The 25,969-nt window shown below is 42.6% G+C and overlaps 1 protein-coding gene across 8 annotated transcripts in view; it reads left to right on the top strand.

Annotated features, from left to right (window-relative positions):
* Positions 1 to 25,240, top strand: part of Slc1a2 (solute carrier family 1 (glial high affinity glutamate transporter), member 2) — a 132,546-nt gene extending 107,306 nt beyond the window's left edge. For 3 of the 8 annotated variants that reach the window (XM_030248894.1, XM_011239398.3, XM_030248893.1), the window contains 3 exons: positions 1,389 to 1,523; positions 11,883 to 12,111; positions 15,919 to 25,235. In XM_030248894.1, coding sequence (XP_030104754.1) covers positions 1,389 to 1,523; positions 11,883 to 12,111; positions 15,919 to 15,990 — 436 coding nt within the window. In that variant the 3' untranslated portion in view covers positions 15,991 to 25,235. The other 5 variants (NM_001077514.4, NM_001077515.2, NM_001361018.1 and 2 more) reach the window with 3 other exon arrangements.
* Positions 25,241 to 25,969: the final 729 nt, after the last annotated feature.

Consider the following 25,969-nt stretch of genomic DNA (forward strand, 5'->3'; position numbering starts at 1 on the left):
GCAATAAACCCGAAAGGGGTAGCAAAATACACCAAACATCCCAGTCCCTTGGAGCTCCAGGGACCTCCAAATTGTTCTCAGTTACAAGTCTTGGGATTCTAGGCTGGGCCACACTGATGGCCTGACTTGGCCAAACCCTCCCATGAGCCTGGAGTGCTTGCTCTAGAAATATTTTAATGTTTTAACTACAAAGCAGGCAACCCTCATTGTTTCAGCACATACAAAGTCACATGAGAGACCTATTTTCAGAAGACTGTTCTATTCAGAAGCGACAGCTCTGGATATCAGGATATGGCTTACTTGTCAATCACAAGCTAGATTCCAAAACCCACATAAAAATACTAGGTATGGAAACAAGTGTGTTTAGTGCTAACATGGAGAGTGAAGAAACAGGCAGATGCCTAGCAGACAGCTGCCAGCTGGTGAGCTCTAACCCAATGAGAAATTCTGCCTCAAAGAGGGTGGATTGTATCTAAAGGTAGCATCAGAGATTGTCCTCTGACCTCTACAGCATATATACTCATATGTTCATGTGCACCCCAACATACATACTCACAAACAGTTAACAAATAAAAAGAAGAAATGATTGCTTCTGTAAAATAACCTACGAAGATGAGAAAAGTCACTGCCAGTTGGTGATCCTCAGAAACCCTTTGGTATGTAGACAGGACACCTGAACCCAAGATTAAACTTTAAACTCTGGGGAAAGAGTTCAAAATGGTCCCAGGTATGCTCCTAATATTGCTTGAAAAGTTGATGAAAAGAAAAGTTGAGAAATTTTTCTTTATTCCATTACCATTTTATGGCACCCTCTTTCTGAATAATGCATTTTCCAGCCTTGGGAGAAATGGCCAGGCAAGTGAAACCGAATGTATCTTGGAATATGTTGTTTGCCTCCCCTGGTGAGTTGGTTCTGGATATTTTCTATTCCAAGTTCCCATGCTAAGCATTGGCAATGACCTACTCAGACTCCGGCCACATAGTCTGAAGAACTGTGTGGTACCCACAGACTCATGGAGGCATAACCAGAATTGAATGCAGTTGTGTTCCCATAGGAGGGGTGAGGTTGATTTATTTCTTCATTTTTAATACTTCCGTATCTGCTTTTAGAACTTTACCTGCTTTAGTCCTGTGTACATTAGACTAACTAGGTATCATGCCAAGGATATGACTCCAATCTGTGAATTTATAAGTGCCCCTCATTGTTGAACTCAGTTCCTGGGTATTAGTATTTCATATTTCTTCATTCCCTGGAGAAAAAAAGGAAGGGATTTTTAATGTCTGGAGGAAAATTGGAAGGTGTTGTTGTTGCTGCTGTTTTTTAAAATATCTCTAAGATTGCCAAGACTCTTTCTCTTCCTGTAACCTGGGCTTCTCTGTCTTTGCAGCCTTACAGCCACCCTGGCGAGCATTGGTGCAGCCAGTATTCCCAGCGCCGGGCTGGTCACCATGCTCCTCATTCTCACAGCTGTGGGCCTGCCAACGGAGGATATCAGTCTGCTGGTGGCGGTGGACTGGCTGCTGTAAGTGCCCGTGGGTTGGGTTCTTCTAGGGATTGTGAGTAGGGATCCCCAATATTGGGGATTCCGGGGTGTACAGTTGACAAGATTGCAATAAGACAGCCAATTCTCCACGTTCCCCTCCTCTCCCTTCTACAAAGGTTACTATGTCTACCCAGGAAAGAACTCAAAAGTAATTTGAGGACCTTGTAGGCTAGTGGAGGAATCAGACAAATCACAATACAACAATAAAATGCAGCAAAGAGAAGGGGCTTGGGATACAGCTCAGTTGGTAGAGTGTTTGCATAGCACTGTGTAAACCAGGCAGCATGATTCACGTGTGTATTCCCAGCACTGGGGAGGTGTAGTGAAGAATCAAGATCATCCTTGGCCTCACAGTGAGTTCTGAGGCTACCCTGGGCTATGTGAGGCCCTGTCTCAAAAAAAAAAAAAAAAGTAGCTGTAATGATCCAACTAATGGTACATGCAAAGAATCTCAAAACATCCTCCTGAGTGAATGGAGCCAGGCACAAAAGAATGTGAATGTAAGTAACTGTGTCTGCATGAAGCTCTAGGGGAAAACACTATAGCCACAGCAGTAGAAAGTGATCAGGGGTGCCTGGCATCGTGGTACAAGGAACACTGAAGAATGGTGGAAATGTCCCACATTCACAAGTGTTTATATTTGTTAAAACTTGTTACACTGTGTTTAAATAAATGGGCACATTTTAACATCCATAAATTTCAATTAAGTAAAGTGTATTTTAAGGCAACATACAGTTAGGAGCACAGGGATGGAGAGAGTTATCTATGCTAGTCTAAGATGGAAGGGTAAACAGACTATCAGAAAACAGTAAAAGTGGTTGCTGAATTAGAGTGCACAGTGTGTGACCGCTCCTATAACAAGCTATACTAGTCTGAAAGTCTGAAAATCCCCGTATCGTAGGTCAGGACATTGAGCTTTGACTCAGGAATGGGCAGAGATTTGACCCTAGGTCAACTTGGTTCTGGATTCCATCACATTCTTGTTCATGGTCAGATTCAACTTTCAGAAGGGAACAAGAACTGTGCTCAGACATAAGTGATGAGAAGCCCAGAGCCACTGAGGTGGAAGAGAAACAGTGCTTCCCTGTCAAGCCAGCTGTGCCAAGGCCCTGGGACAGCAAACACTGTGGTGTCTCTTAAGTAAAGGAAGGTGAGGTTAGATGGACAATACCTTTGGAGGCCATGTCAGGGAGCTTGAATCTGACTGCATGCATTTAGTCTGACTGCATTTCCCAGTGAAGAACATTTTGTAGTGTAGAAGATTCATAGCCCGTTCACAACTGTGGGAAAGCCTGCCCAGATCATCCCCAAGCAACGAGACTAAAATAGAGCTCCTCTAAGGGCCCCTGTGAGGACACTGCTGTGCCTTGAGACTCGTGCCAATGGGTCATGCCCACTCTTGGAGTTAAGTGACAGAGTGCTGGACAGTGTCATGGATCTTAACATCAGAGGTACACTGTGACAAGTGTGGACAGAGATAGAATCTCTGTCCACAATGCCTGCACTTCCTTTACAAAGAGCCAGTGTTTTGATTAGCATAAATTCTAGGAGGAAGAAGCCACATTTTATGGATTTATAGTTTTAACTCCTCCATACCCCTACTCTTCCAAAAAAAAAATGCAACTGAAGGGACATAGGACATGAGGAATGGCTAGAAGGAAGCCTGGCCTCTTTATCTTCTGTGCCTGGTGTTGGTGCACGCAGTGGGGACCAGGTTTGGAGCAAAAAGAGGCTCTGTGGACACCATGTGTTCAATCCCCCAGGGCATCTGGAAAGCTAGGGCACTTCCTGGCTTCCTTGTTCATCATCTGAGCTGTGTTGTGGAGATGACTTGATTGATCATGTTGTCTCTGCCAGCCTCTCACATCCTGGTGGAAGGTCCTTCTCTGATAACTTGCGGTTTTGTTTTGTTTTGCTTTGTTTTTCTGTGCCCTGAGTTGGTACCAAAAGACCATGCCATCTGCTCAGATGAGGCAGCTATGAGTTAGTGGTGCAGGTGGGAAGGACAAGGAGGGAGCAAAATAAAGAAAACAAAGGTGTGGCTAAAGATGAATGTGAAAAGGGATCAAGGAGAAAGAAAAGCATCACCAGTGTCTAGGGACAAAGGATGTAGAGCCAGTCTGCTGACCGACCTTAACCTCAGAAGAAAGGTGACAAAGGAAGTTGTTTAAGTTCACCCCCTTCCCCTATTACTTGTTGCTTCCATTCTCTCCCAGTTCTGTGTCTCTTAAACCTCCTCAGGTCCTGCTGTAAATCTACTGCCTCATCTCTTCTTGGACTTGTTTCTGAAGCTTGCAATCCACCATTAGACCTCATCTTTTCAGGGCTGGGTGGGGGCGGGGCGGGAGGATAGCTCACTTAGTAATTGCCTTGCAAGCCTAAGGACCTGAGTTCAGTCTCCAAAAAATAGCAGGAGTGGGCCAGCAAGAGGGCTTAGTGAGAGAACCCCCTTCACAAGGTTGTCCTCTGACTTCAGCATATGTGTGGTGGCACCCACATTCACACAGACTACACCCACACACACACCTGCACACACAGGAACATATACACTTGTGCTTGTATGTGTGCACACAAATGCACACATGAGAAATTTAATCTATTAAATGTGCACTGGTGTAGCATTCCTCTCATTATAATCCCAGCATTTCTGAGTGGCAAGAATGCAGTCACTTGATCCAGAACTAGGGAAAGACATGGATATTTGGTAGGCACTGCAGCATCTTAGCGTCTGCTTTTCATTTACCCCTGAAGAGCTCTGTGGTATGTGGGTTAGATGAGGAAACTGTTAATCAGAAAAGTCAGTATCTTGCATGGCGTGGTGGTGCCCACCTTTAATTCCAGCACTTGGGAGGCAGAGGCAGGTAATCTCTGTGAGTTCAAGGTCAGCCTGGTCTACAGATGGAGGTCCAGGATAGCCAGGGCTACATAGAGAAACTCTATCTCAATAAAACAAACAAACAAACAAACAAAGCAACCAAACCAAACAAAAAGAATAGCCCGTGTGTTGCTTTCATTTTAACAGAATTAACAGAGGTAGGACTTTAAGAACTGCTTGCTCCAGGAAGAGTGGTGCTAGTGCCGTCACACCTACCCCCTTTCCTCTTGCTTTGTCCTGTTACCTTCTGCCCTATGATGGCACAGATTGGCCACCCCAGGTTCTGGTGCTTTTCACCTATGACTTCTCAGCCTCTATAAATCTAAGACAATCAATTTCTGTTCTTTATACATTCCAGTCTCGAGTATTTTGTTACAGTACCTCAAATGGACAAAGACATCCCTGATTCTATGTAATAATAACCAGAGACCCTTTTATTTGTGCTTAGTTTATTTTTTTTTCCTCTAAGATTAAAATATAACCAGTAACCTAAATAGGGAACAATGAAGTAGGATCAAAGCCTTAGGGACTCTTAAAATTCAAGTTCTCTAGCCCCAGCAAGTCTGCCACTGCAGCCCTGGATTTCTTGGCAGTCTCCTGCTCTCAAGCCTGTTGGAAGAGGATTGCTTCATGAAATATTGAAGACCTTGCCTACATCTGACCTAAATGTTAGCAAATGAAAAAGGAGGGTTGAGTCCTCTCAGATCACACCATGCAGATGCTCGCCTGCTCACAGTTGTGTAGAGAATGGTGTCCTTTAAGTCTGTAGTGTGCCAGCAGGAAGGAGCAGGGTGAGCACCACTGATCACTCCCCCCCACCCCAATGATCCATCAGAATTAATTTCCCTAACAAAACCACACAAGGAAACAAACCAAAACAACAAAAACAAACAAACAAACAACCAGTCCTGAGCTGGAATGGGAAAGAAGAGGACCAATGAAAAGCTTTTTCTAATTCTAAGACTTAGAGGGGCTGAGGCCATGTGATCAAGAAGGGAAGGAGGGCTGGGTGTTGGTGGCGCACTCCTTTAATCCCAGCACTCAGGAGGCAGAGGCAGGCAGATTTCTGAGTTTGAGCCCAGCCTGGTCTACAGAGTGAGTTCCAGGACAGAGAAACCCTGTTTCGAAAACAACCAAAAAAAAAAAAAAAAAAAAAAAAGAAGGGAGGAAGCATGGGGGATCTTGGGTAGATGGACATCGGGTGTGGATTAGGTCTGCTTTGAATCAGTACCGATCCCACCTTCTTCCATACCAGTGAGAGTTCTAGAAACAAGCGCTTGAGCTTGCTAAACTCCATGGCTTTGATGTCCACTGGTGTGTAAGTGGGAATGGGGCTAGGTTGAGATATGAGTGAAAGACAAGGCTGGCTGTTCTTCAGAAAAGTAGTTGATGACAGAAGAGTAGAAAGAAAGAGAGTAGGGTAAGTTTTTTCCTCTTTAGGCAAAGTCTGTAAGCTTTTCATAACACTAGCAATTTTTCCATTTAAAACCAAACAGAGGCCACAGTGACATTTAGTGTGTCACAATGTTTGCCAACTGCTAGAGTCTAGTCTTATTACAGCCCACTCAGCCCTAGATTCCTTGTCTGTAAATGTCATGGTGAAAAACCTAGATTCTAGAGCATTTCACATGCCCAAGTCCTGAAGTATGGGAAAGGCAGCCATGGTTAATACTTAGCCCGGCTCCTGAAACCCTTTGTATCAAAACTCAGATCTTTATAAGAAACTGTAGGAAGATAATGAGGGGAGTCCAAAGGAAAACTGAAATAAAACTGATGCCAGAGACAGATAATGAATCCCTGGGCCCATCAAGATCCAAAAAGGAAAAGCCACACACAGTGATAGCATCGTGGATGTGTGGTCCACTTCTCATATGACACTCTTAGGGAGATCTTTCCTGGACTCGTGTTTGCCAAGTAAGGGTAGGTATAACTGTGTTAGTGCTCCTCTCTGGAGGGAGCACAGCTCTGATCCTCAAACTGAGTCTGCAGTCATTCTGATGTGGACCCAGGAGGTCTACAGAACAGACATTTGTACCAGGTTCCCAGGTGGTGCTGGTGGTAGAGTCCAGGAATCTTAATTCTGGGAGACTGAGCTGGATGGAGTATGGAAGGAGTGTCTGGTCAGCCCGAATCTGGTGATCTAAGCATCTGTATTGAGTGACTATTGCCAGTTTATACAGCCATTCAATGAAATTGCATTGTAAGGGAGTTGAGTGCTAGATATTATTCTGATCACTTAGCACTGATTCATTTAAAAGTTACAGCAAATTATAAGAAATCTAATAGTACATGCCCTATGTAGTTGTAACGGAGAGGTGTGATTTATCATTTTTAATAACTATTAAATGAGCAATATATAATTCAAATAGTAACAACTTGGATATTTCTTAAGTATTGTAGGAGTGAGAAGATAGGTTCTCTGATCCTTATTTAATCCATGTGCAAATGTCTTAAATACACCCACATAAATACATGTGCTCACGCATACTCGCACACCACACCACTGCCGCCTCCACACTACATCCAAAACTTACTTAGCTTCCACTCTATTCCTGATGGAAAAGGAAACCAACTCCCACATCCACTGTCTCTCTGAAGACTCTAGAAGCTTTGTGTTTATGTCATTCTTTGGATTTTATTCTTAATGCATACAGATTTCTCCTTTTTATCTTATCTCCGATGTATATCAGTCACTGTGGAATGCGATCCACACTTCACCAAGCCTTCCCCTTCCAACCCGTGGGCCTCTGGCCCAAGGCAAGGCAATCATAGATCCAGAGGGTAGGTGGATGCCTCAGTCTGACCAGCAACGCTATCTTTAATCTGTCACAAAAAGCTAAAGGGAGTCAGAGAATGAAATGGAAAGTCTCTTACCTGCAGTTGAGTCTTAGTGTTCTCTGAACCCTAAATTTATAGTTAGGATATATCAGCATAGAAATTTTTTTTTTAAAAAGCACTTTTGTTTTATTTTTATTTATGTCCATGGGTCTCTGTGTAGGGATGTGCATGTGAGTGTGGTTTCCTGGTCCAGAAGAGGGTTTTAGTTGTGAGCTACCTCCTGTGGATGCTGAGAATCAAACTCAGGTCCTTTGCAAAGAACAATACAGGCCTGTAACTGCGGAGCCTGCCCCAGCAATGGAAACTGTAATCCTGGGGATCTCTTCCTCTAAAACTCAACTTTGTAATGTTTGAAGATCACCTCTTAAAACCTTCCCTCCCTCAACTTGACCATTTCGAGTCTTTTTGTCTTGCCAAGTCCTCTTGCTCTTCTTGTTGAGTCTCTTCCCAGATCTTGGTTCACCTCTTTCAGTCTGGATTCTATGACTCTCTCCTCTTGGAGATGATGCTTGCATCTTTGCTTTTCACTGTGCAAAGCCTGCCATATGTTTTGCTAAACAAACAACCCTTTCTTTCTCTTTAGTTTATCTGCTTCTAATCCAAATGAAGGATCCATTCTGTTCTTGCTCCTGCTCCTATCTATCTCCCAAGTCTTCCAGCCTGCTCCAGGCTGCACCGAATGCTCACAACTCTCTCTGGTTTCTGTGTTCTCAGACTTAACCAAGTGTGATAGAAACCATCTTTTAATAATGCATCTGATCCATTCATGTACAGATACTTTTGTCTTATGAGTCTACCCAAAACAATACAGCACAGGTGCTTACATAGTGTCCCCACTGTAATGGGGACTGAGAGTGATCTAGAGGCGATTTAAGAGATGCCTGAAGGGTAGAAGCAAATGTTAGGACATTTGGTGCATGGGGCTTGAGCATCTGTGGCTTTGGATATCTGTGGGAGGTCCTGAAGCCAATCTTCCATAGAAACTATAAAACATGATTTCTGTATTCAAAGAGCATGCACAGGAGTAAAGAACTTTCAAAACAACAACCAGATGTTGTGTGCTCAAGAAATCCCAGCAGTGCTAGTTGAAAAGTGAGGAGTGTGCATCTGGTGAGGGAAATGAAGAAGTGAACTCCCCACTTGGCTAATAATAGCAATCCCTTGAGCAGTTAAAGAAATGGAGCTTGTTTTGTGCCTCACCAGCCTTTCATATGCAAAGGGTTTTGTGTGGAGCCTCTGGGCAGTTATTATCTTCCCCTCAGGTGAGTGTTGTTCTGATTCTGACAAATGAGAACTCTGCGTAGGAAGAGCTAACTAACCTGCCTGTTAAAGCCATGAGCGTATCCCAGGCTGGAATCCAATCTCATCATAACCAACAGTCAGGTGATTTTAGCACTCCAATGCCAGCCGTCCCCAGGGTAGGAACCCTAGGTGACCAGTTGCTGCCACACAGGGCTCGTAAAGAGAGTACCTCACTCTGGCACCCTGTCCTCTGAGAATGTGCATTATGCTTTGACTCTACTTGGTTAAGTTCTGACACTCGGAGCATTTGGTTCTTTTACATCTGCAACAATGATCATCATTAGGATTTAGCACATGACAAAGACCCAGATGAACTGTGAGTGACCCAGACTTTCTGTGAGAACTCAGACCTACAGACAGTCTCTCACCTCCCTGCCAGAGGACTCAGACCAAGAGAAGAAAAGAGCCAGACTACCTTGGCAGTTCGTTCTTCAAGGAAGCCAGACCCAGTGACTGGTGTGAAGGGTTGTTCAGCTCCCTCTTGGTTTTGGTTCCTGCCAGCCCAGAAAGAAGAGCTGAGCCATTTATAGTGGATTCATTAGATGCAAGCTTCTGCTTCCAACTCCTTGACTTTCCTGCCATCCTGGCAGACAGAATCCCAGAGGCAGCATCAACAAATCTATTCCTTTTTCTTTTTATCATTTCTTCTTTCACTCTCTTTCCTTCCTTCTCTTCTCCTCCTCTTTTTCTTCCTTTTCGTCTCAATCTCCCCCACCCCTGCAACCCCCTGTTTCTCTCTCTACTACTGAGGTCATCATGAAAGTTAGACTTTCCCCAGAGATCTGGAGTAACAATGATAGAAAGTGAAAGTTATTTGCTTATGGAAAAGTTTCCACATATGAAATAGAAATTCTCATATTCTTCTTGGGGTCAAAGTTGTACTTTCCTCGAGCCAGTAAGACGTTTCCCTGGTAGTTTAGAAGTTTCTTGTCTTTGCAGTATTTTCGGGGGGGGGGGGGATATAACTAGAATATCCATGATTGATCTTCTGACTGGACAACTTGGGAATTTTCCCAGGATGCATAATGACAGAGGAGGGTGGCAGGATGGGGCTTGATCTCAGTTGGATTCTTGCTGTTTGACATACATGTCATCTTTTGATGTATGCCAACTCCTGAGGAACCCTCTTCCATAAACTTTCCCTCTGCCCCTTCTCTTCTATAGTGATAAAATTGAGTCCCCTGCCAAATTATGACTGTCACTGCACTTCAGATGCCATCCTCTCAAATCTGTCCAGGAGGCATTGCCAGAGATCATCATTGTTTCTCTGACCCTTTAGTCCTGTCTTTTCAATGGGCTTCCTTTCATATTTAGTCACCGTCACAAATTTCAAAATAAACACAGCACAGAAATCCCTTTCCATATTCTCTGCCTCTGTCGTCAGCTGTTCTTTCCTTTCCTTTCCTTTCCTTTCCTTTCCTTTCCTTTCCTTTCCTTTCCTTTCCTTTCCTTTCCTTTCCTTTCCTTTCCTTCTTGGAAGAGGTGATTTATATAGACATCCATAGTGTTTCTATGACTCCTCACAACTGTTACCCAACTTGCAAGAGCCAGGTTCTGTCCTTACAAACTGCTCTCTGTGGATCAACAACAGTCTCTTTGTTACTAAAACTTACGCATACTTCTATTTTTTTCTAAGGACTCAAGGGGATAATTGGTATTGTCTGCCACACTCTGCCTATTATAGCAGTTGGAGTGAAAATAGGGTTAATGTTTTCAGAGGGAGACAGTAGCTGAACTAGTCATGTTTGGATGTGTTGCCTAGAAACTGCCAAAATACATTTGAATTGGCTGGATAAAACTTATAGTAATACTATATGTACCTCATAATCAGTGTAAATAGCTTTCTTAAGTGGGTTTTAGCAAGTGCTTGAAACTGTGGTAAGCATTTTGTTTATATTGTTTTCCTGCCATAACAACCCTGTGCGCTGGCCATGTTTGTTGTTTCATTTTTGAGAAGGTCCCTTGTCTGCTCAGACCTTCTAGCAGGTAAGGGACAAAACTCAAACTTGCATCTGAGCCAGGCAGCCTCGGGAGTCCATCCCTTGACTCTTTCCCACTGTGGTGCTATGGGTAAAACCCGAGTCCTTGCACATACTAGATAACTCCTTTTTCTCTGAGCTACATCCCAACCATTTATTTCTGCTGATATACATAAAATTATGTGTATAATTTTATGTTTTAAAACACAAAACTCACAATTATATATATTAGAGGTACCCCATAATATCTTGATGCGTGTGTAGTGCTTTAATTGTGTTAAATATGTATGTCTTCTCAGGAGCAATTTCTATACGATGAAAACTCCCCACATTCTTCTTTTATCTTTGAGGTGTACAGAACATTTCTGGTGTCCTTGTGACCGTGATGTGCACTAGCACCCTGGGCTTTCTTACTCCCATCTGAGTGTGTAACACCTTGTCTTAATGCCTGCCCTTTTTGTACACTTATGCTGGGGGTGGGGTGGGGGGTTCTTAACCATCAGCTCCAAGTGATATAGATGTCCTCAGGCCTAATTCTTCATTCAGGTGAAGACTCCACCACCCCTCACCTCAGCCAGATTCTCGAGTGCAGAAGAGGGACTCAGTGCATTCAAAGGCAGAGGCACACCCAAGAGTTCAAGTTCAGCTCTGATCACTTGACACCCACCCCACCACCAGCACCATGGGCATACTTGCCTGGTTGAAATCAGGACCTCTGGACTTATAAGGGAGCCACACCAAGCTCCTCCTAGTGCAGCTTCATTATTCCCACTTCCTAATGACAGGTAGATTTCATCACAACAACTAGGCTTTATTTTAGGTCATTGTCTTAATTTTAAAATCAACATTTCCACTCTGTGACTTAATCTTAGTCATAGAATTTGAATGAAAGGGGAGTGTCCTCACTAATGCTCTCCTAGTAATAGCATTACCCCATCTCCTGTCTCTTCTCTGCACATTTACTTACTTGTTTACTGACTTACCTCTCTAGTGGCTTTCCAGCTCATTTATGGGTAGAACTTTGGAGGTGTAGGAAATGTCATCAGAGGCTCCTTCAACAAACCAGCTTATGCTCCCCAATGGGAAAGCGCAGCTACCTTTAAGAATGTAGTGAGCTTTCCTGGTGATGATTTTCTAAGATGAGTTTTTGTTTTGTTTTGTTTTGTTTTGTATTGTATTTTATTAACAACCACTTTTTTTTTCCAATACAGAATTTGTAACCTAAGTCACGAGGAGGAGGGAAAATACTCTGGATACTTGCTGGTTCTAGCAGCACTCTGAAATATTCTTCTTAGGTTCATAGAAAGGGCAATTTCTAACGCAACCTTTGTTTTTCATCTTTAGGGATAGAATGAGAACTTCAGTCAATGTGGTGGGCGATTCTTTTGGGGCTGGGATTGTCTATCACCTTTCCAAGTCTGAGCTGGACACCATTGACTCCCAACACCGAATGCAGGAAGACATCGAAATGACCAAGACGCAGTCCATTTACGACGACAAGAACCACAGGGAAAGCAACTCTAATCAGTGTGTCTATGCCGCACACAACTCTGTCGTAATAGATGAGTGCAAGGTACCTTTCCCATTCCTGGATATCGAGACCTGCATATGAATAGTGCATGCTGGACTCCTTAAAAAAAAATCACAACCCCTTGCATCCATTCTTACCATGCTTTGTAAGGAATCATGTCACCCAAGCTCCTGTGGGGCCCAGACCATCTCACTCTGCATCCAGCATGGTGGGACATCAGCAAGTCTGACACCAAAAGGACCAATCAGTTGCTTACTTCAACAGATTCCCACATCCACCTCACCCCTCTAATTTGGTCAATATTCTTCACTCTTTGGGCCAAGAATTGGTGGTTGTCAGAACTTTAATGGCCTTCAGATATTCTCTTCCTCAAAGGAAGGGTCAGAAAAATGTAGACCAAATATTATTGACTTTATATAGCATGAGTATTCCTCCCTACTCTGTATTACAAATTGCTTTTTTAAAAGCTCATATAAAAGTTTAATTGGCTGTCTTCCTTTTATTTTTTATTTTTAAATTATAATTATTTATTTTTTTCTTAGGAGGATAAGTTGTAGTTCAGCTTTTATTTTGCATCCCAAATGGGTATGCAGTTTCAAGAATAATTGTCCTCCAAAACAGTTATCCAGAAAGTTTTTTTTTTTTTTTTTTTTTTTTAATGCTAAGTATCACACACTCCAGTTCTCCTGCAGTGTGGGTGTTCTGGGTTTTCCTTCAAGCTGTTGGGTGCCAAGTCTTCAAGGTTGATCGGCTCTAGCTGGCCTTCACTGTAACTAACTTGACATTGACAAAGACAGTGTCATGACCAGAGTGATGCAAACTTGGAGAAACCCTGGCAGATGGGAGAAGGGTTAGCTTGCTAAATGACTGAGTGTATTAGCTGAGGCCAGTTTGAATCTGTAGCAATCCCGTCTACCTTTTTTTATGGCTGAGGATACAATCACATTTAATCTTTCTTCCTTAAGTCTTGAGTCCAAGTAGCACCGTTGTTTCTGCCAGAGAGTTACAGCTAACTGTCCCATCTTCTTGACTGTATACCATAGGTCCAGAGTACTAATGGACCAGAGAGTCTTGCTTGCGCTCACTATATCAAGTACATGTGCAGGAGAGCCAGAGCTTGGCTACAAACTGGGGCATTAGACTATTTTTAATTAATTAATTGGCAAGACAAAAATGATTTCCTTTTAAAAAATTTCAGATATGCGTTTGGGGCTATTGTCCATCTTCTAGAAACATTACTGCTTTTCACATTCAAGTAAATGGGTTAAGTTCCTTTCCACAGAAATGTTAGTTTGGATTAATAAGGGTCACCATTCTCATGGAATGACTTTTATCTTATATTTATCAAGTATTTATTGTGTGCCTTGTATGATTTACTGGTGTGTCCTCACCCTTCCCCGTGGCATCCGTGTTTTGATCATTCTCCAGGTATTTAGTGCTTATAGCTATAGAACCCTGACTTATATACTGGAGTTATACAAACAAGAATATGCAGCATAATACAAGAAAGAAGGTCCTACCTCAGATCGTTGTCATGTAAGGAAGCATAGGATGTGACAAAGTAGAGTCACCATAATTATTTTTTTTGTTGTTTCACAGTTATGTGTAAAAAGAATCCTAATCAATGCTGGGAGCTTCTTGGGGCAGGGGGAGCTTCTCAAATGGCTTCTTAAGACTTTGGAGAGAGTTTTTAAAAAGTACAGTATAGAGGGAAGGAGATGGTTTTGGACTTCAGACTTACTACTTTTCATTTCTTAAGGATTGCAAGAGTATTTACTATGTGTTTAAAGCAAAATTTTGCAAGCTATAGATGGAGAAATGTAGGCTCTGTCAGTATAAATCAAGCCAGTCAACAGTGCTCTTGGTCTTGGCTCATCATCATGTCCAACTCCTCAAACAGTGTCTAGGCTGTTGTAGGCACTCAATAAATATTTGTTGAATAAAACCCACTAGCATTGTGATTCCATGCCGTGCTTATATAGCCTTCTTTTGATTGGACTATAGAGCTAGTAGTTCAGTTTCTCCATACAACTGACTACCCAATCAACCTCCTGCATCCTTGTAGAGTAATTAGCACTTAGATGGTCAATATTCAATCTGAGCATGCTGTTAGGATAACGGATCTGGGTATACTGGTTCTATAAATATCTTAGAGGTTTGTGTTGTTAGTTAGGTGATTGCCTTTAGCTCTTTGAAGGGGACCCTAGCCCCAGGCTTCTCACTCTTGAGTCAGCTACCTGTGTGGTCACTGATGTAGAAGGCAGGGAGAGCTATGTGCTTAAATGACCCTTTTCCTAAGTATCTGGCTCACATGTGTTCATTTCTTTGGACTTCTTTCTAGTTAACTCTCACCACCACCACTTTTTCGGTCCAGTTTTTAGAGCCCAGCAAGAAGAGCATCAATGCTCCTTGCCAAGGCCCTACCCTTGACTGAACAAGACAGGGATAGAATGGGTTAGAAGGTGGCTTCCAGCTTTTTTGGTTCAGCAAAGGTTCAACTACCTTTGAAATATAGGTCCCAATATTTACAAACAAAAAGCAAACATCTCCCACATGCTGTCTGGTTCTTCCAGGATACCACATTATGATTGATAGCTGTGCACTGCCATTGATGAGATTAATCATTAAGAGCCAAATAGGCACATTCAAGGCCACAAGGAATAGGCAGATTTCTCCAGTCCGTCCCTGGTAGTTTTTCTTGACATTTTATTGAAGGGGAAACCAGTTTGCTGCAGCTCTGGTCAAAACTACTTTCAAGCATTGTTATGTCATGCTGGTGTCTTCATAACCGTAGTTTGGAGTTTTGCAATAGCCTTTTAATTCTCCTTTAAGTAACAGCATGTGAGCCATCACTGCTAATTGCATGGACTTTCTAAGTGTTTGGGCAGGGTGAGGAGCATGTACTAATGTGAATTGGATGAATGAATAGTGTTTTTATTTTCATTGCATGGTTCGTGAAGGGCACCTGGTTCTCTGTTCCCAGCATGCTGCATGCTCTTGATGCATGCATTTCATTCCCACTTGGGTAAAAAGGAGGTCCGATTTCTTTCAAACTTTGCTGCATTTGTCATGTCTCCATATCCTAATGCTTCCATAAATCCAGTCTCTTCATTATGTGGAATATCAGTCGTGGGTTTAAGTTTGCACATGACCTTGAGGACAGACAGACAGAAGGTAAGCTAGGAAACCTGCTTAGAAGTGGATGGGAGAACTTCCCTCCTGCATAAAGGTTCAGTTTGCTCTGGGCCAGAGAAACAGAATGTAATTATAGGTTCCCAAATATCTACATCAAAATGATGTGGAATGCATTGCTACTGATCCCTCCACTTCCAAACATTTCCCGTTTTAATTTCTAAAGCCAAGAAGACTTATTCAGTAAAGCCAAAACATCATAAAGTCAGTAATCAAGACTGAACATGTATGAAATTCCCCTAGCCTCACTGTGACTGAACCTTTTACATGCATGAGTAGAAGTAGCTGCCTAATTCTGGATTGCTTTCTGTATGGTTGTATGGAGTAGCACATGGCACTCACTGTATTTTAAGGACTACAGTGGTATGTGATGGGTCTTTGGGTAGTGATATATTCTACAATCCTAAAAATGTTGTTGAAGATGTCCCTAAACTGCTGAGAATCCGTGATCTTTCAGGCAAATATGGATAATTCAACTCTCCATTCAGTAATGAAAATCAAGATGGGTTCAAAACTAATTTTGAAGGAATACCATTTAAAACTATGGTTTCCCCATACACTGTAAGCTTGGATCTGGTGCTTCTCCACATGACCCATGGGAGGTGTTTCTTGTGGTTCGTGGCCTGTAAGTTGGATGTTGATGGTAATTGTTTTCAGGTAACTCTGGCGGCCAATGGAAAGTCAGCTGACTGCAGTGTTGAGGAAGAACCTTGGAAACGTGAAAAATAATGACCCGATTCTCAGCCAATTCTTGAATAAACTCCCCAGCGTATCTTATGGTAAAAGATGCTCTCTAAACAGGCTTCCTTTACAAAAGGAAAAGATGCATATGTTTCTATGTTTACTTAATCTGTTAGCTGAGGCATAGAGGAGCTGTGTACACCCGTGATGATAGGCACCGTGCTGTGTCTTTGCCAAATAATGCTTTATAACTGTCTAATTTTCTTACTTGTGTTATTGTTTGAATGGACGCTGCTGGAGAAACTACTTTGAATGGAAGACGTGTTCTTGCCAGCTTCCTTTTGTCTCAGTGCAACACTGTGGATGCTATTTTTTTTCCAAGGGGACAGGATGAAAGCAGTGTGGTACCCTCCAGGGACTTAAGACAACGAGCACACATGTGCTGTCTTCCTTAAAGTGTTCATGGCTCACCTTGTTCTACACAAAAGATTCTGCTTGAAGCTTCTAGAATTACCTCCCCTCCAGCCTGTAGAGAGTTGGCACCTACATTGATTGAAAGCATCTGCCTGGGGGAACTCTGACAACTTACCTTTTTGTGCACTGTCTAAGTAGAATGTTTCAGAGTTTCATGGGTGCCCATACTCTGAAATGCAGGTGACCATAAAGGCCACAGCTCTGCCTTTCTGTGTGTGTGTGTGTGTGTGTGTGTGTGTGTGTGTGTGTGTGTGAGAGAGAGAGAGAGAGAGAGAGAGAGAGAGAGAGAGAGAGAGATGTGTGTGTGTGAAAAATGTGAAATTTCAAATTTGAAAATGATCTAGGAATCATTTGCATATTACCACTGTATACCTTGAGGAAAGTGAAGGAGCATAGTCAACTTGAATTTTAGTCAGAATTAAATATTCCAATTCTCTTGTTTGACTTGCATTCGTAGAGCATATTGAACTCAAGTGTGATGATCTGATCTGGTTTTTTGTTCCACCCATAGATTCTCACTTGAGTTCCTCACCGAAAGATATTTCTAACACCCAAGTCACTTCCATCACATCCTTGTCTGCTTATATGGCTGAGCACTTCAGCTTCCTCACATTAAGAGACACACGTTGGCTATGACTCTTTTCCTATCATCCTGGTATATATCTAATATGTAGAAAGTGTTTGTTATATTAAAGCACATGAAAAATATCACAAAACACAAAAGTTCTTTGGTGAGAAGGGAACAGAAACCACACATGTATATAAAATCCTATAAAGGTTCCTATGACAGAGGCCAGGCAGCCTCAAACCATCAGATGGGGACCAAGAACGGCTCTACACAACTTTCCAGATAGAATCCTTTCCGGGGACTGTGAAAGTCTGAAGGAATAAATAATATAATTGGCACAGCATGAGGGTTTGCCTGTGGTAGGCAGCCAACGAATCCTTAATGATGGGTTGTGCAAGCTAAAATTGTGGATGTCTCTATTATTATCTTCTGTTGAAGAATGCACAGTATTTTCCTAAGATCCTGGGTTTAACGGTTAGCGGGGAACTGGAACCACTGAAAAACAAAACAAATTCAACTTGAAGGAGTGTCGGAACCCAAGCCATCAGTCAGGGCATGTGTGTCCTCTGAAGCAGGCAGAGCTGAGGAGACGTTCATAAGCAGTAATAGGACCCATTGCCTCTGAAGAAGGGCACGGGGCCATCGTTTCTCCTCTTAGCCCCTCTTGTGACTTCTCTCCTTCAAATCAGACAGCTCAGACACATACAAAAGACAAGAGATTCCTGTTGCTTTATCTCATGAACCCTAACTGTTTTTAAACAAGGATCACTATTGAGCAGTATTAAATGAATTAGTTTGTTCTGTTTCAGGTTTTGACTTTTGAAACAAGGTCTTTTTATGTAGCCCAGAATGGCTTCAAACTCTCACACCTACTGCTCAGCCTCGGTTCTAAGATCACAGGTGGGCACCACTGCATCGGCTGGCAGAACTCTTGTTTATACTTTTCTGAGAGACAGTGAACAGGGTAGCAGTGACCAGCTGTGAAACCCTGAAGGAAGACAAGAAGGGCCAAAGGGATTCTGCTCAGCTGTGGAACTATTCTAGATAGCCTGTAAGTGGTACCCCAGGGCTCTCCTATGCTGAGTAGATGTATCTAGGCAAGGCATCAGGAGCATGCTGGGTTTTGCTGTGTTGGGGAGGGAAAGGCCATTCCATACAATGAGTCTCCCCATACAAGAAGAAACAAGGCCACGTGGGTACTTGAACATTGCTCTTTTCTTAAAAGCACTCACAGGATGACAGTGTTTGTCATCTCAGATTCTGCCTGAAAATCTTTCTAATTTGTTTTATCTTCACCACCCCCCCCCCAGCAGTCCTGTTAGCTTATGTAAAGAAGACAGAGCTTTCAGGAGAACAAAGGCACATTATTTCTCAAGTCAGGTTTTGCTGACTACATATGCTGTCTCAAGAGAATATGCTAGGGAAATCACATTTACTGAAAATTTAATAATTTTTATTTAAAATAAATAATTTATCAAATTGGAGACTTCCCTAAGAAATCTAGAATGTGATGGAATTGACATAGTACTGTGTCTTGCTTTTGTAAGCCTTGTTAACCCTTTCCATGCCCATTGGAGATTCCCTTGCCTAGAAAAGGTGCAGGAAGCTGAAGAAAAAAAAAACAGATACAGAGTGTGTTCTAGTAGCCTTAGTCTAAATAGGGTACCTGTCACCGTGTGTGTATTAATAGAGCCATCGTAGATCTGAATGTCCATAATGATGATTAATCTTTTATGTGTAGTTCTCTCTCTGCCTCTGTCTCTGTCTCTCCCTTTCATATGCACACACACACACACACACACACACACACACACACACACACACACACACAGAACATGTGTGTCACATACACTAACTCCAGGAACCAGGGAGGTTTGTGTATTGGGGCTTTGGCAGTGCTATTCCTGTAACGGATTCAGTTAATACTTACAAAGAATCAAAATCATTTCAGAAAAAACAAACAAGTGAGCAGACGTTCATCTTCCCTGTCTCGTCCTTTCCCTATAAGAAGTAAGACAAATCATCATTTTATTAACTGCTGAGTAAAACTCAACAAAGTCAATTCAGCCAGTGAACAGCATGGTTGTTTCGAAGGTAAAATTTCACTGTGGGCTTCTGAGGGTGGCGGGACACCAGAGAATCCAGGCAGCCATCAGGACCTAAGCACACAAAACCTCAGTAAAGGCCTGTAGGTGATTTTAGGACCATGAGATCACTACTGATTTGGTTTTTGAGCTTTTTTTTGGGGGGGGGGTGGTAATAAAAGCCTGTGTGGCCTCATTGCCTGTGGAAAGTTTTATGTTCTATAAAAGACAGCTAGCCTTTTCTCCTCACTAGTCACTAGTTAGTTCGGACATTTACAGAGCAAAGGAAGGACTCCAGAATGTCTCCAGATGAAAACGAAGAAAGCACGGAACTGTGTATGAGGAATTCAGTTTATGGATCAGTCCCTGCTGGGGGATGCTGGGATCTCAGTGGTTCGCTGATTAGGGTCAACTATGGCTAGAAAATCATGGCACATAGAAGTGCACGTAGTCAGACACCCTTCAGAGAGTTGAAAGGCCTCAGAAGAAAACCCAACCCTGCCTTGCTGCTGTGAGTAATCTTCCCTTTGTTCTCCGAAGTAAAATCTTATTATAATGTTCACTTTTGTCAGGGTCTAGGCTCTTGCCTATGCATTATTTTCCTCATGCAACAAAGCAATAAACCCAAGTAGGTATTCGCATGCTCAGGCTCCGATAAACAAGCCGGAGCAGCTCAGGCCTCCTTTGATGACTAAAATGGCAGTGGTTACAACCCCGGGGCAACCTGCCCGGTTTGCTGCTCTCTTTAAGGACCAATCTGTCTGCCCTGCTTTTTTTTTTTTTTCTTTTCTGCTTATTCTGCAGCTGAACTCATGATCTATCAGGCAGGACGAAGGACCAGATGGGATTTTCTAGTACTGGGATACTTTCAGGGCTTCAGGGTCCAAGGGTCTTAAGGAGATAAGGTTAGCGTCTGAAGCAAGGGTTTCCTAAACCAAGTTGTCACTTGAAGATTCATGGTCACCGCATCTACAGTAGTCTCTGGTTAAACCCAAAAGAAGGATTACTGAGTGCCAACCCAGCCAGGTGGCAACTGTGACAGCTAATTTTCCGTGGGTGGAGTGAGATAAAGTCTCATCAAGAACACCAACCAGCTTAGGATTTTCCCTAAAACTCTCTTCCCAGTTCACTGCCCTCGCCCTTCCCTTTCCTTTCGTTTCATTGCTTAAGAGACTGCTTAGTAAGTGGCCAAATAGTTAAGAGGGGGTTGGCTTGGAAGCAGATAACAGGAGATCTTAACTATCAGTAATAGCCAGTCTCACCGCCTCACACCATAATCAGGCAATGACACAGAGATGTTTAAAAACAACGTGGCTTGGGAGAGGAAACATTTGATTAAGACACTCCCCATCTGTAGCTGTAAGGCTCACACAGCCACTGTGTGCCCAGGTTTCTTGCACTTCCTTCTGAAATGAGAAGGAACTGGACCAACTGCAGTTTTCTAATCTCCTTCCATCTTACTGTTCTCAAACATGACTTATTTATATTGTAAGTTTGAAAGACACACAAAATGAATATTCAATTTAGGTGTTTCCTTGTCCATGATGAGAAAACTCCAACTCAAGCTTCCATTCATTCCATACTTTACAAGCTTGGAGAGTGGCCACAGTAACCCAGTTTCCAGCATTCAGACATCAGTAAATATCCTTTGGTTAAAATCCCTATTCCCCAAACTCACTGTTCTCACGGAAGTGGTGATTTTGCTCAGGGAAATGTTCTGCAACATCACCGTGAGGGACCAGACACCTGGAGTCTGAATTTTGAGATCTTGCATCATACCTGCTGTAGCAACAGAGCCCACTCCAAATTCTCAGCCCACATCATTTTCCCCAAACAGTCCTAATTGCCAACCCTGTGTGGGAATTTGGGAGCCTCTGGCAAACAAGCTTGAACACTCCTGACATTTGGTGCAAGATTTACACAACAGCAACTGTCTCCACACACCTTTCCCGCCAAGTACATGCAGACGTATACATCCATTCTGCGCCTTCCCCCACCCCCGCCCCCACCCCCGCCCCCTGGAGAGAGGATTTGATTGATTTCATTAGAAAGTTCTCCTCTTGATTTACATGCATAACAGACAGCACATCATTGGGAGAGATGCTGTCACTTATAAGAACGGAGTTTTCCCATTTGCCCCATGTCCGTCCATGTTCACAGAGTGTCTAAGTCATTACAGCAGAGAGGGTGGCTGCACCTAACCTTCCCTGGTTCTGTATAAAAGGTCATAGCTTGCATTTTTTGCTCTCTGACCAAATTTCAACCAGAGTTAAATGGATGTATTTAGTGTGGTGAACATCTTCATTGCCAGAAAAGATTTCAGCTCTTCAAATTTGAGGGAGTATAGCCAGTTGGGAAAGGGCTAATTATTGTTAGTGGTGATGGTGGTTGGGTTTTTTTCTCCTCTCAAGGTGACAGAAGATCTATGGTGAGAGCAGAAAGATGTTTCTTAATTGACCTACTTAAGGTCACTGCAGAAAAGGGGGAGAAGTCCAGAAGGTCCTGGGAGATTGGGTTCACACTAACACTCTGAATCATTTCTGATCAGTTTTTTTTTTTTTTTCTATGCTGAATCTTGTCTTATCCTATGATCCAGTTACCAGTTTTGGTATTTTTAAGTCTTTCTCATTGTATTTTGGGGAATTTTTAGGCTGAGAATAAAATCTACTATTGGAACAGACCTGTGCTCTGCAGAGGCATCACGTGACCCAGACAACGGGTGGCAGAATATCTGGGTTCCCCTGGAGACACCCCCAACCCCTGGGTGAGCTTTAGAACCTAACAACAGACTGTTATCCTTATCACCATCCTCTGGGACATGGGGGATGATGCAGTCAGAGCCTTGCTACTTCTGGGCTTTGTTTCTCTCTATGGCAACCATTTTATCCTGCCTGGAAATGGCTTCCTGCCCTACGTGGAGAGCAGGCACACTTACAGCCAAGGAAGTGGTCAAACAGATCCCTAAGTTCTCTCCATGCTACAACAAATTCCCTAATACACACAACCAGAAACTCAGCTCCTGGGTGGCTTAGTACCCACAAGGTCACTTTCCTGTTCTAAGAGCCTTCGGTATCCAGATTCTTCTACAAACCACCTCAACTCTTTCCTCTTTCTTCCCTCCTCCATAAAATCTCAGCATCCCACCCCCACATTGCACAACAGTGATCAGATCAGCTGGTCACTATAGAGATTTGTATATATTAAAACAAACCTACTTTTTGGAGAATTTTTTGTATATTCTTTTCTATTTGTTTTCTACAAATTGAGGACAGAGCTGGCAAACTGTGAATCTAATTTTATCTTGATGCCAGCAGATATATTTTAGCTTCCTGGTATGAATCTATGTTACTAGGGACACCATATCACCCTCTGATCAGTATTGCACCTCCAATCTACAAAGTTAGTTTGGCCCAATCTTACATTCTCTCTTCCACAAATCCCCAAATTTCTTTGCTATTATTTATACAGAGAATATTTATAGTCCTGGATATTACAAGTTTTAATGTTAATTTAACTTTTAATAACATTACACATTTGTATCTACTCTTCAAAAATCATAAAGACTCAGAGTAGGCTGATATAGTCTCTTTGGTATCTGTAATTTTTTCAGACAGATATTTTCTTATGATATTTTCTATAAAACCACATAGATAGAAGTATAGCTAATTAGAGCACACATTTCTATAGCAATTTGGGGTATCAACTGTTTCCTGAGCATACAGACACATTTGAGAAATTTTGGAACTCAGTCCTTAATGATGCAATGAATAACTTGACCAAACTCAGAACGAAGAATTGCTTAAGCCCCTTAGGTAGTTAGCATATACAACTGAACAGTTAATCCTTCAGCATCAAGGAATGGTGCTGACTGCTGTTTCCCGACACCAGTTCTTGTTTGCCCAATGGACCTTTCTAATTTTATTTTTCTATAAGAAGAATAAAGGCCGGTGCTAATAGCGGGACCGCTTCTCTATCAGAATCTCCCATGCATTTCTAGATGTTTATGTGAAAATTGGCCCTAATGAAACAGAGTAGCAAAGACTGAGGATGGTTAGGAAGAAAAGAATTCAGGACAGGTTTGGTGCAGTTTTAAGTCTTGCCAAGCAAAATGATAGCAAAACCTCACATTGTTATATGAATTGAACATATATTTTTAAGAAGAAATGAAAGACAACATATTTTTAGTACCCATTCAGAATCCATGCTGTATCCCTGGGGGCGGGGCAGAGCTGGGAGTTAGAGGCATACTGAGATTATTTAGCATAAACTCAAATACTTTATCCTCAGGTAGGCAACAAACTTATGTAACCTTCCCACAAGGTAAACCAGTAGCCACGGAAAACACAAGGTGTCTTTTCTCCACCGAACACACACTCTGCAATGGTGGGAGGACTGGTATTTTACTGTGTTTGAAAGAATAGCCTGTTACATAGATGACATAGTAGGATGTATTCAAACCCGCTCCTCATTAAGCGAACAGATTAGCTGTGCCCTCAACTGGCTACGATTGTATCTGTTTTCACCGCTAGCTATCAGAGCATGAGTTTCTTGTGTGTACACGCTGATACTTGGTTCACGCATGAAGACAGTGCCTATGCACTTTGTGTAGCTATCATGTAGGTATTTGTGTGTAATTTCAGTGAAACAATGTATAGACGTAATTTAATGTAACTGTTTTTCTTGGCTGTTTATCTAAATGCAGTAGATATGTCGGTTGCCGTTTGGAAACCTTCCTTTGCAGTCTTAGGTGTCGTCTAAGAGTTATTTCTCGTTCTCAATGTGACCTGAGTGAAGAACTTAACCTATGAAACCCCTGTACTCATGATTGTTTGCAAATCTCTGAGTCCAGCACCTTTGTAAATACAGCCCCGAGGAGGAATGGGGGTGAATGTGTTTCCTGTTACTCAGTGAAATATCAGCCTACGCCTGCATCATTCCCACTCAGTGCACCAGTGGAACTTGTGGTTACCAAGTCTGAGGGAGGTTTAGAATGAAGACACTCGTCTCTCCTCCCTCACTGGTGGACTGGGCTTAAAGAGACAGAAAAAAAAATCAAAAAGTCCATCTCCTCTTCATACTCAAATCATGTCTTCTGGGGGAAGGGTCAACCTCTCTGGTTGTCAGATCTTCACTTGATGGTGACCTTCATCATGGCCTAAACATCATGGCCTGAAGAACCTTGTTACCTTTGACTTCCCGAGTTGGAGTACAAGAATGTTTTTATTGATTAGTAGTCATGCAGGTGAGCCTGAGCCTCCCCCGAAAGCACAGTTCTGGCAGCAAATTGCACACCTGTGAGAGAACAACAGAGTACTAGAAGCACACGAAGGCTCAGGGCCAGCAACAGCCAGGGGCCAGCAATGGTTGAGGACCAGCAAAGGCCAGTGGTCAACCTTGGCATTGGCAGAGGACCAACCTTTGATGGACTGATCTTGAGTATGTGACAGGAGGCTGATCTCCTCTACTCAGCCTGCTCTGCTTGCCTGTGTGGAGTAGGTGGAGATGAGATTAACAATGGCAATTAGATGTGATTTTGCGAACTGCATTCTCACTAAATACCATACTTTGTAGTTCCTGTAACCCCTCTCTTCCCCACAAAGACAGAAGAAACAGCAATGTGCTCGAGAGTACCCCTCCCTTTCCTCACAGATCATTGAGAGGTGAAGCAAGCACACTCATTTTCAGGGGCTTCCCCAGATGTGTGGAGTGAGGGGATATGGTGACTGTGCCCTTCAAATTATGGATGAAAAAAAAAAAAGTACAGAAGGGAAGGAGACTTTAGGCAGGATTATTTTTGAATGAAAGATCAGATTAATGTTTTCCCTTCCGCTCACAGTCCCCGTTGGTCTGGTGTCATGTAGCATAGTGCGTCTATAGCACATGGTATTTAAAGACTAATGAATGCAAAGAGACTAATTTGGGGGCTGTTTCTTATATATGGTACTAGGAAATGCCTTGTTGGCAAAGCACACCTTGGGTAGTTGAGATCTCCTGTGTTCGTCTTTAGCTTTCCTTGTGATGTAGACTCATGACTGTAACATTTCATGTGTAAAATAACTGGATATTCTTCATATGATGGAAATAACCTGTGAATTCAATCTTTCACTAAGTGTTTTAACTACTGTGTATATATATCTCTCTCATCAATAAATGTAGATTGCAATTTCTCTTTGTAGTCGCCTATTCACTTTCATTGAAGTTTATTAGTTACAGAGTGTTAGTTATATCTTTAGTGGTATTTGTGGAAGAAGTTATGGACGGAAGTCTATGATACTTCAAATAAACACTTTCTGGAAAACCTCAGTACAGTATGCAGTAAAGTCACAGCTAATGAAGCAAATCTAACAGGATGTGTGTTATGATGGTTCATCTGTGAACCAGCCATGCTAAGGAGGCTTCCAAAACCCCTGTTCATTTCTTATCTAGGTGGCATATTAATCCCCATTTAGCTAGAAACACTATTCCTTTCTACCCTCATCCGGGGAATGTCTTACTTAATCCACACTGGGGGGCATCTCTCAAACCCCTGAGAGGAACACTGTGAGAAAGTGAGGTATAGCCGGGCATGGTGGCGCACGCCTTTAATCCCAGCACTCGGGAGGCAGAGGCAGGTGGATTTCTGAGTTTGAGGCCAGCCTGGTCTACAAAGTGAGTTCCAGGACAGCCAGGGCTATACAGAGAAACCCTGTCTCGAAAAAAAAAAAAAGTGAGGTATATTTGGGGCCATTTTCTAGGAGGTTGAAATGTCTGAGTTCAGGCGGCCATGGTCAGCATGTGCCTCGTGATGTCGTAGCAGGTAGGTAACATCACATGGAAGAAATCATACAAGAGTGGCCAGTGTGGTGGTTAGAAGAAGATAAACACAAGGCTGAGCAATTACAACCCATTTCCAAAGTCAAGT

Source organism: Mus musculus, chromosome 2 (assembly GCF_000001635.26).
Source record: "Mus musculus strain C57BL/6J chromosome 2, GRCm38.p6 C57BL/6J".
NCBI classification, from domain to species: Eukaryota; Metazoa; Chordata; class Mammalia; order Rodentia; family Muridae; genus Mus; species Mus musculus.